Below are 11,948 nucleotides of genomic sequence, written 5' to 3'. Positions count from 1 at the left end.
TTTGTAAAAATGCAGCGATTTTTACAAAACGGCCCGCGAAATTTGAAAAATGTGAATCCATGCTGGGATTTATTTCTGCGTTCTCGATGGCAAAAAAATGTTAAATGTGGGGAAACATTTTGCTCGTAATCTCTTGGTCTTTCTTCCATAATAGATATTAGTATATCGCCATCAAGAGGTTATTTATGGAATTACGCAGCAGATTATTCTGAGAGTTTAAAAAGTGCTCAGACCTGGAAACGAAGCACACTGCGGCCAGCGAGGGACAACGGCACCAGCCAGAGAAAAAGGACAGGACAAGGGGGCTTTGGAAGTGGCAGGCTCATGAGGTAAATCTTTGAGGCAGGAGGGGGCACAACTCATGAGAGAATGAGCACAGACGTTCAGTGGCGTAGCAAAGCTTGGGGGGGCCCCCTGCAAAGTAATCGTAGTCGGCCCCCTCACCCATGGACCCAGTCAGGAGCTGCCAGGCTAGGGGCCCGCTGTCCATGTACTGTGCTGATGGGGACCCCTGGTGCTCAGGGACCTGCGCCACAGGGGCTCCTTTGGCTTATGTTACACCACTGAGTAGAGTGAGGTCAGGTAATGAGAGGAATGAGGTAGAGAAAGGTGTAAGAAAGATGGGGAGTGGCGAAACAGAGAAATGGCTGAAAGAGAGATAGAAAACGAGATAAGGTTGTAGCGAGAAAAACAAAGCGATAAAGAGTTGAGGTAAAAATAGAGATGAGATTCTATTAGAAGAGAAGTAGATGGGGAGAGATACAGGGAAGTCAGGCTGAAAACGTGCAGCATGTCACAGGAAGAGGAATGAGGTAGAGAGAGTTGAGGTAGAGAGAATTGAGAGTGAGATCAAGATGTAATCACAGAGTGATGGTGAAAAGGTCAAGGTCATAGAGAGGCTGAAGGAGTTAAAGTCGATTGCGGTATATTGAGAGAGAAAGGCGAGGTAGAGAACGCTAAAATAGAGAGGTGGAGAGGATGAAGGTACATAGAGAAAGAAAGAGAGGTTAAGGAGAGTGTTAAGGAGAGGAGAGGTGAGGTGAACTGAGGCGAGAGAAGTGACACAGATAGATTAATTATCAATCGGATAGTCACCATCTGCTTGAGAGTGCAAGGGTTAAGGGTTGCAGGCCAGACATGCAAACTAAGGGGCAGATTGTTTTATTTTTTAGCACAGCAACCAAAGTTACTAGCACTGCATTACACACGGGAAGAAAGCATCCTAGAGCTATATTCACAAAACAATTGCCTATTGCTGGTGCACATACAGGCTGCCTAACGCAGTGCACATCCTTCGAGCATGCTGCTGTCTCGCATTGATTTGCATTGAAAGCACCCCTTTTCCAGTACAAAACTCTATACATAGACTGTTCTTAACAATTCCACACATTATCTGTGTGCTATACTGTGCAGCACACATTAAATGTGTTTAATGTTTAGAGAAATTAATATATTTTTTCATGTTAGCATATGCTTCAAGGAGGTGTTAGGTTTTTTTGTATGCAAAGCGGAATTGCCTTTTAAACTTCAAAACGTCTTGGCAAAAACTATTATGAACTCATTTAAAAGGAATGAAGACCTCAGGGTCTCTGGCAAATTTGTTTTTGACGACGATCCCAGGAGGTGACATGAATATGGTATGTATGTTCCATATGAGACATCAGCCTACTGGGATGCTGACACTGTTGGTGATGTTGCAAGACGTATTGCATTGGAGAGACCATATTAGGCACTCTAGTGAAGTGTGGGGCCATATAGTAACAAGAATGTATGATCCCCCACATTAAACGGTATAATTCTCCCCACACTGCAAGAATCATTGGGCGTCTATTACTGTTGCTGTGAATCCACTGTGAAAAGGGTGGCACGGGCCCTGGAGACTCAGAGAGTTCCGAAATGCAATATGTGCATGCCAACCCCAGCAAGAGACCTGTCCAATGGCCTCATGCACTAATGCACTAATGCACTAAAAGTGGTTCAGAGCCAAATGAGGGAAGTGATCCAGGAGAAAAAGTCTGGTATGCACCAATACACGGGTGACGGCCGGGGCCCTGGGCCGCACCATTTTGAAGCATAGTGGTAGGGTGAGCGAGGGGATCGAGAGTAGAAGGCAAGGGTTAAGGTTGTCCGGCATGGCAAGAGTAGGACCGGACGTATGTTAAATCTACCTTTCAATCAAACCAAACAAAGTGTCTACATTGTAAATAAAACAAATATACATAGCTTCGCGCTGTTAAATAACTAAAAAAACAAAGATATATGTGTTTGTTGTAGGAAAAATGGCCAAATAAAATGCCGCAAAATTGCCGCTAAATTTCCATATTTGTGCCGCTAAATTTTCATTTTTGTGCCGCTAAATTTGCAAATCCATGCCGCTATATCCTGGGGGGTCTGATATATGTTGAAGTGAGCCAATATTAAGTATGGATTTATATGTGCATAGTGTGACTTACATTTCTCTCCTTGTTTAGGTGGTGCCGGAAGGGATCAGACAAGTTCATGATTTGTAATTTTATTTTGTATTCCACCTAAAAAAGATATTTCCCAATGGAGTCCGAACTTCTGACAAGCGTAGGTCTAACAATCAGACTAAGAGCAAACTTTTCTCTGCTGGGCTGCGTTACTGAGCTGTGGCCGAAGAGGCGCAGTTACGCAGAACAGCCTTACTCAGCCGCTTTCCTAGCGCATGCGCAGAGAATGGGGAGTCAGGCGTCGGCAGGCACGTGACGTTATCACGTAGCTCTTTCCTGTGTTTTGAATCGGTGGCTGCTGGGGGTGATGTGCGATTCACTTTGCTGCTGTGTCTGGTGATCATGCAGCAGTATGAAGACAGTGAATCTGAAGAGGGGTCGGACGTCAGCCCGCTTCTTAAAGATGAAGAAGTACCACAGCATCAGGTAGCACCAACCAAAGGTGAGCATCGTACGGCAGATGTCCTGCAGTGGCAAGAAGGTGTGGGTTCGTACTCAAAGCATCCTTGACCTGTAAGTCAGCCGTGTGCCCATTCTAGCTGATTCCCAATTTTTCTGAAGGTAATAATTCACGAGTGCAAGTCCAGTGAAATCTGCGAGTACTTACGAGCAAGCAGTGCTCTGTTCTTTCCTGTCCGGTCTGCTTTACGGTAGTGTGTATAACAGTATAAGGTCAAGCCATTCCTTAGGCATACGCCTGGTTATCCACTGGTGTGCTTTGTAGTGTGCAAATTGTTATATTAGGTGTGCTACCCAAGGTTGCAGTTGGGAAAAATTACCCGTTAAGTTAATGTGCTGCAGCAGGAAAGCGGTGGCGTCTTAAAGTGAGCATATATATTTATGTTTTTTACAAAGCTTCCTGAAAAAGATTTGCCAAGGCGACTTATGTGACAGGATACCTACCCTGCCTTAAAGGGTTAAAACACCTGCTGTTGGGAATTTTTGGGTCCAGCAATTTCAGGGCATAGTACTTTGAGATAACTCTACTGCTAATGAACTTTCTGGAAAGATATGTTTTGTCTGGTCACAGTTTTGATTTGACTCATAAAGTAGTATAGAGGGGTAATGTGCCTACTGCTAATGAACTTTCTGGAAAGATATGTTTTGTCTGGTCACAGATTTGATTTGACTCATAAAGTAGTATAGAGGGTTAATGTGCCTACTGCAAAGCTCTTCGTTTAACAAGCGGATCACAGATTTGTATTTATTGTAGCTATGTCTGTTAATTGCAGTTTACTGGAGTGTGGAATTTATTAAAATATCTACTTGTTCATGGGACAGGTTGCTTCATAAATCTGTTTATCCTGTAACAAAATCCACTTGTCTCTTTGGTGCCATGCAGTGTGGCAGCAATCTCATTATATAAAAGCTCTTGTATAGCCTCTCTGATTATGCCAGGGCTCATATCACGAAAGTCATATAGCTGCACTTCATGCAAGGACATATAAAAAGGGAGCACTTTTGAGACTTTCTTTATTAATTGGGCCCCAAATTTGGTCTGGCGTTAACCATGGCCTTTTGTGTTTATTAAAATTCTCTAATCTCTTCTTAGTTTTGTTCACTGCCAGTAACTAATGCCAAAACAAGTCGCGCATTGCCAAAACTAAAACGCTGACCGCCCATTTCAGACCTACTGGCTTTGATAATGCTTATTTGTATGTTTCCCATAACCTTATTGAAACTGGTTACACTGATTTTTTTCAAAAGAATATTTTTGGGTAATACTAGCATGCATCAACACATTTTACTAAATGAAGCTGCAAAGAAACAGTACCTGTAATTTTACACTAGTTTAGCAAAAACAAATTCCTACTTTCATTTTTTTAGGAACATTTTATATTGAAAGCAAATAATTATTAATCTTGCTTTCAAGCTTATGCAAATATTTGCATCTAATTAGAAAGCATTCTGAGGGTATAATGCATAGCCTCATATTGCTAAACTTCGAAACCGTGTGTGCACATTTTTATACTGGAACCACTGTCATTAGTGCAGTCAGAACTTACATTTACTTACAGCGCTCACCTTAATAATAAAGGCTTTCAATTAATGAACCATGAAAACAAGTTTGAACAGCATTAACATATGCACACAAATATTAACTTGACTGCAGACAGTGCCCTTCCCTGATCCTTAATGTGATACTGCAACTGTCAGCCAAAGGGTTTGTGCTGCAGGGGGTTGGGCCTACTTGTCCGAAGGACAAAATACACATTAAAACTTGTTGCCCTTGACCCCAAACAATATGTCCTGGGCGTTGGGCTATAGGAATTCCACATTCCTGAGTTTATAAGTTACAATCCAAATGTAGAACAGTGTTTATGAACCGGTCTCAAGGAACTACATGCAAACTGCAAAACACTGGCTTGGAACTCATTGTTTTTTTCCTCTATTTGTCATTATTCTAAGGTTGCAATGAAGAGTTCCTTTGGGTAGTAATGTTGATCGAATATGAATTTACCTTAAATAAATGAAAAGACCAGAGACGTTTGGCAAAACCAGAACAAGTTGGTATAGTTAAATGCAGCAGCCGGAGTGTATCAACAGAGGCGCATCTGAAGACAGTCTCAGAGTACAAAAGTTTTGGTCGCACATCATAAGTACGTTTCGTGGGTACAATAAAATACTTCAACATTCTTTGAAAAGCATCATAGTCATAAATAACAAATACAACCATCTGATAAGGGGGAGACAGATGGCTCTCAACCTGGGGGGGGGGAGGGGAAGGGGATGGTGTGGGTCTGTGTGTGTGTGTCCAGATGTCCGGTGTGGTGAGTGCATGATCACCCCGTGTGGTGTACCTGTCGTGACCTGATTGGCTGAGTGTTCCTAACTACATGTGGCATCTAATTTTGTTGTATTTTGGGAGCATGTGCCTTTGGCCAAACGTGTTTTATTGGGCCAATCTCCTTGGTCCTGTTTGTGGTGCGACTACCTATCTGTGGTATCCATCAGGGTTTTCCCTGGGTGCGCATTTGTCTTTGGGCTACGTATAACCAACCCTATGACCTGTCAATCAGTAGGATTTAATTTGGTTTGCAGGGCCTGTTTGACCATGTATCTCTGACTTGGAGTTGATGGGGAGGTCATTTCGGATGATTCCAACAGCAATAATACAAGTTTGTGAGTGTGTGCACGTGTATCATGATGGTCATTGATATTATATATACCGATTATTCTCATTATTATACGTACAGTTGTTACATCGTACATCAACATTACATTCACTGAGATTGATGTCATTATGCGTGCATTAGTTACGGTGTACATCGATATTGCTTTTAGACTTTTATTGACATCACTGTGCGTGTTTAGGTTACCGTGTACATCAGTATTGCATTTACTGGTTCTGGCACTACTATGCGTGCATATATAAGGGTGTACATTGCTATCGTATTTATTGATCTCAACAGTAATAAAGTCCTTTTAGTACAGACCACTCCAACCACTGTGTTATATTTTTTCAAATCCCGGTTTTGTGTTTCTCTGACCGTGCTCAGTTAACATATAATGCCTACACCTATGAACAATATGTGACCCTTACACCTTTTAACCCTCACTGTCTTAAGTAATGTTCCTGTACATTGACTTACACACTTGTTTGATTTATTGTCCATGTGTTTGATGTAAAGCACTCAATAGACACCATACATTGTAATGAGAAGTGTTACAAAATAATTTAATAAAATGTGTATTGATTAGTGCGTTTCAAATCATTATTTGTCTAATTACTCGTACACAGATGTACCACTGACATTCTTACAGTGCATGCGTATTTCGTGCATATAGTGGCTGATCAAAGTTAAAAGCTAACCTTCAAATCATAGTTTCTCTTAAGTACTTGTGAAGTGGTAACACAATGTGTGCCTTTTTTTCCCTCCATTGCATGTGATCTAGATATTAGTCTCGAGATAGCTCTCTGCCATGATGATACTTAAGCAAAAAAAAGGCTATGGACCCTTTGAAATCAGGCCTTTGCGATTTGGCCCAGATGGAAGTGAAAATAAGAATCATACCTCCTCTCACCGCCTGCAGGTTGCTGCTCTGAACAGAAAGCTGACAACATGCAGGTGCTGCTGAATATTTCCAGGGGTTGGCACATTTCACCGGGAGAAATTCAGCATATTTCACTGCGTCCGGCCAAATTCTGGCTCTGTAATAGCTGTCGGATCCAGAATCTGGCTGGATCCCCTTATTTCATGCACCATATGCCACAATGAGTATGAAGAAACAGCTTGTGCCCTGAAGACTTTTAAGCATTTAGTTTCAGTGTACATGTCACTGTCAAGGGGAAAAAAAATACATTTCCATTACCTATGTTTTCTTGTTTTTTGTTCTTTGGCATGCGTTTTTGCCCTTGGACATTGTAATATTCAGTATGCTTCAGAATAAAATGTGTGCACTTTCCTTTCTCACCAAATGCCTTTGATGTCAGCTTGCCCTCTTGTGACATAGTCTTGTAGGTGTCACATGATCTTATTTTATGTGTCATCTGTTGCTGTGCAGTGCGTCCACCTATTTGTACAGTTTTGTTGCTTAGCTTGCCACATTTCTTGAGTTCCAGGTTGTGTCTGCTAACTCAGTGGTCTAATGATTGGTTGTTAGACCTGGTATAATTGGTGTGAGTCTCCCTTCCATTTTTTCTGATTGCCTCCTCTGTTTTTGATCTGTTTTCTTGTTTTATATGCTTTGGCACTGTGTAACTGCTATTCAGTGCCACAGTGCAAGTGATCCCTATGTTAAATTGTTGTGCTAATTAGTGACCCCATGATTGGGTTATTTGATTTACTTGTCAGACCCTAGTACAGTGCACCATGTGTGCCCAGGGCTTGTAAATCAAATGTTGCTGTTGGACTTGTGGCACTGGTTGCGCCACCCACAGAAGCAGCTTTGTGAGAAGTTGGCCTGATAGGTGATGTTTCCAATTCTGGAACCACCTGTTATCAGACCAAACAATCCCTTATGGTGTCTGGTTGTAAGTCAACCTTATTAGACAAGCTATCCTAGGGGTAGCATGGACTAAGCAGCCTAAAGGCTTAACTTAAGAGGTCGTGTTAAGCAAGCTGTTTTACCACATACAATCCTGTAGTACCAAATGAAAGGACACCACACAAGTATATATTATAAAAATATATGTATTTATTACTAAAAACAATCCCCAGTATTCTTTATGAATAAAGGGGCACAAGCGTTAAATCAAAAGCACTGTTTAAACATACAAAGTTGCACAATTATGGATGAGGGCAGGGGGCCACTCAAACCATATACTAAACAAGTGGTATAAGAGATGCCACTCGAGCAGTGGTTAGGCCTAGGGCCTAGGGAATCGCTGGGAGCAGTCAGGACAAGCAATGCTGAAGTCGGGAATGGCCCTCGGGATTCGGGAGATGTGCGGAAAGCGCACGCACGCACCAATGTTAACCAATGGTGCGTAAAAGTTGTAAAGTTAAAGTTAAAGGACACTTCCGCTGAACCTAGAGGAACAAAACTTAACACACAGACCCTAGAGGTGTGCACCAGTGTGGGAACACCGGCGGAGCAAAGTTACCTCACCCACAGGAAGTGGGTGCACAGGGTCGAAGTGGCGTCGGGTTCTGACACGCAGGCTCTTGGTGCTTGAAGCTGAAAGGGCTGCAGGCGGGTTAAAGATGAAGTGTCCGGTGGAGTCCAAGGGTGGACTCAAGTCGAAGGGTACCTGAAAGCAGAGGGGACAGAGTCTGGGTCACTCAGCAGTGACCAGGGTGGAACCAGGACGGAACCAGGCAATGTCGGGCGCAATCAGGTGGTCGTCGAGGAGCTTCTCTCCGCTGTCACGTGGGCTCTGGGGCATCTGCGACGTCCAGGAGCAGGTCACGATCTGTCCCACGCAGGCTCTCACCGTCGGTGCAGTCGGCTTCAAGTTTGGAGCAAACAAGCCTTGGCAAGAGCAATCCACGCGGGATCGGAAGATTGCTTCTCACTCAGACCAGGAAGGTCAGAGTCGGGGCTCCTTTTCAGGGGAGCTGGTGTGGATCTGGAGCAACCAGATTCACGAGTCTTCTTCGTAGTTTCGTCGGCACAGGGACCACTAGCCGGCTGGCAAGTGACCGGGCCAACGCGTTGAGCCAAATGGAGCAGAAGGGCCCCACGCAGCACTCGTCGAGTGTGGAGGGCTGAACTTCGGCTCAGGAGTAGCTCAGGGTGGGGGCTTCTCAAACCCCGGTGCACAGCTTCGAGGGTCACTCGTGGGCTGCACGGTCAGCGTCTCGTGGTCAATTCAAGATGGCGTGCCCCACGCTTCCGGTCGCCTCCACGGGTCTCAGCTTTGCAGGGACTGTGGATCGGGCTGTTGGAAGGCAGGCAGGCTTGATCTCGTCGATCTCAGTCGCTCGAGTTCCGGCGGGAACTGCAACTAAGTAGACGTCGAGGGCTGGATGGTGCCTGCTGCTGCAGGGTGGTCACTCCTTGACCACAAGGGAGATTCTTCGGGCTTCCACGTTGAGATGGAGGGCAAAGGGTCCAGAATTGCGTTTCAAATGTTTCTTCCAGGAAGTCTGATGTGCATTGGCACTGCTCCCACTCTTATTCGAATCTGGGGGGCGTGATTACCTGCTAGGTCCCCCCCTATGGGTGGGACCCAGGAAGTGGGTGGATACACCCCCTTCCTTTGATCCAGGCCGCCCTGGCACGAGGGCTGGAGTGCCCCAGAACCGGTTTGGCCGGATTATGCAAGGGGCAGCCTTGTGCGCCCCAAGCAGTGTCTGGTTTCTTTCAAACCTCCCTGCTACAATCCACTATCTCCTGTCTGGAGGGCGGTGACACCCTCCTGTGACAGGAAACCCTTTGTCCAGGACCCATTTGGTCGAGTTTCGGTCAACTGCAGGGGTCCAGACATTTGTCTGTGGCAGAGGCATCCATTTTGTGGATCTAAGGTCTTTGGAGAAATTAACCGCATTTAGGTAAAGCAACATGTCTTACCCCTCTAGAGGGGTGGAATGCTATCCCCGTCGCCAGAACTGGCGAGGGGATAGTATTCCAAATCGTATGACACCTTACACGACATGTTTTGATAAAGCCAAACCAAAGTTGCTATTTAACCGCGAGGATTATAAGGCACTTGAGAGTATATGGTATGGCATTATCCTGAAACAGCTTAGGGAGTTGTTCCCGACAGCTGCAGACAGGCTCAGCTCATGCTAGAGCTCCATCTCACATAAAACCACGCACTCTGCCTCCAGGATTGATGAGGCCTTCCATAGGAGTGGCTCACAGGTTTACATGTGTCCAGATATAGGTTTAGATATAGGTATACTATATCTAAGCAAGGGGTGATTACACCACCTTACCCCAGCTGAGTGATCAGCCAGTTGTGTCAATTTAAGAACCAGCCAGGGGTGGCAAAAGATATGCTGCAGCCCCTGGTAGGCCTTGGTGGCCCCTATGCCCTGGGCACCTATAGTGCATTATACAGGGGCTGACAAGGAGTCCATTTCCAATTGGTATGTGCCTATAGCACATGTGTCAGTAATTTAGTGAGAGAACAGCAGGCTGGGGGTCTGATCAGCAGGCCCACAGCCTCAGTAGTCGAAAACCAGTGAAGCAAAAAGCAAAAATTTGGGGTGACCATAGGATAGCAGACCCTACTCTCCTACACAACCCCCCCCCCCCCCAAACGCAGGGACATTAAACTAACCTTGACCAGATAAGTCTTCATGTTCTAAGTGGAAGTACCGGGAGAGACCATCTGCATTACCATGGTCAGTCCCTGGGCGGTGCTCCACTGTAAAGTCCATCCCCTGTAGGGAAATGGACCACCTGAGCAGTTTGGGATTTTCACCCTTCATCTGATTAAGCCATAAGAGGGGCTTATGGTCTGTCTGCACCAGAAAGTGAGTTCCAAACAAGTAGGACCTCAACTTCTTTAATGCCCAAACCACAGCAAAGGCCTCCCTCTCAATGGCTGACCAACGCTTCTCTCTGGGAGTTAGCCTCCTGCTAATGAAAGCAATAGGCTGGTCTTGACCATCTTGATTAAGTTGTGAGAGCACAGCTCCCACCCCCAACTCAGAAGCATCTGTCTGTACAATGAACTGTTTGGAGTAGTCAGGACTCTTCAGGATAGGTGCAGAGCACATGGCCTTCTTCAGGTCATCAAATGCCTTCTGACAGCTAACTGTCCACTGAACCTTTTTTGGCATCTTCTTGGATGTCAAGTCATTTAAGGGTGTCACTATAGACCCATAGTTCTTCACAAACTTCCTGTAATACCCAGTCAGGCCCAAGAAGGCTCTGACTTGTGTCTGGGTAACTGGAGGAGCCCAGTCCTGTATGGCCTGGATTTTGCTCTCCAGTGGCTGAACCTGGCCTCCACCTACTAGGTGGCCCAGGTATACAACCTTACTCTGCCCTATCTGGCACTTAGTGGCCTTGATAGTTAGGCCTGCCTTTTGCAGGGCCTCCAAAACTCTCTTCAGGTGGATCAGGTGATCCTCCCAGGTGGAGCTAAAGACAGCAATATCATCTAGATATGCTGCGCAAAAGTCATCCAACCCAGTAAGGACTTGGTTCACCAACCTTTGGAAAGTGGCAGGTGCATTCTTCAAACCAAAGGGCATTACCACAAACTGATAATGACCACTAGGGGTAGAGAATGCTGTTTTGGCTTTTGACTCCTCAGCTAGTCTGATTTGCCAGTAGCCAGCTGTCAGATCGAATGTGCTCAGAAACTTGGCAGAAGCCAATCTGTCAATGAGCTCATCTGCTCTTGGAATGGGGTGAGCATCTTTCCTAGTGACAGCATTGAGACCCCTGTAATCCACGCAAAACCTCATTTCTCTCTTTCCATCTTGGGTATGAGGTTTTGGCACCAGGACTACTGGGCTGGCCCATGGGCTCTCTGATGGCTCAATCACTCCAAGCTCCAACATCTTTTGCACCTCAGCCTTGATGCAATCCCTGACATGGTCAGGTTGCCTGTAGATCTTATTCTTCACAGGCAGACTGTCACCAGTGTCCACTACATGGGTACACCAGTCAGTCTGGCTGGGTGTGAGTGAAAACAAATGCCTGTGGGCCTGCAAAACTTGTCTGCAGTCCATCTGTTGCTGGTCAGTGAGGCTGCCTGCCAAGGCTACTCCATCAACTGAACCATCATCAGGGTTCTGAGAAAGCAGGTCTGGGAGAGGGTCACTCTCTTCCTCCTGATCCCCATCTTTGGCCATGAACAAGCTCATGTCCTCCCTGTCCACAAATGCTTTCAAGCGATTCACATGGATTACCCTGTGAGGGCTCCTGGGTGTTCCAAAGTCCACCAAGTAGGTGACTTCCCCCTTCTTCTCAATAATAGGATAGGGTCCACTCCATTTGTCTTGGAGTGCTGCTGGAGCCACTGGCTCCAGTACCCACACCTTCTGTCCTGGTTGGAACTCTACCAGCACAGCCTTTTGGTCATGCCAAGCTTTCTGTAATTCTTGGCTGGCCTCCAGGTTTTTGGATGCT

At 45.5% G+C, this 11,948-nt stretch overlaps 1 protein-coding gene across 3 annotated transcripts in view; it reads left to right on the top strand.

The window, feature by feature from the left end:
- The first annotated feature begins 2,696 nt into the window (after positions 1–2,696).
- SLC17A5 (solute carrier family 17 member 5) overlaps positions 2,697–11,948 on the top strand; it is a 418,561-nt gene continuing 409,309 nt past the window's right edge. For all 3 annotated transcript variants that reach the window (XM_078648061.1, XM_078648062.1, XM_078648060.1), the window contains exon 1: positions 2,697–2,913. In XM_078648061.1, coding sequence (XP_078504187.1) covers positions 2,814–2,913 — 100 coding nt within the window. In that variant the 5' untranslated portion in view covers positions 2,697–2,813. The remainder of the gene's footprint in view (positions 2,914–11,948) is intronic.

The sequence above is a fragment of the Lissotriton helveticus genome, chromosome 6 (assembly GCF_964261635.1).
Source record: "Lissotriton helveticus chromosome 6, aLisHel1.1, whole genome shotgun sequence".
NCBI lineage: Eukaryota > Metazoa > Chordata > Amphibia > Caudata > Salamandridae > Lissotriton > Lissotriton helveticus.
Note: the sequence above shows the minus strand (reverse complement) of the source record. Positions and strands in the feature narration are given on the sequence as shown.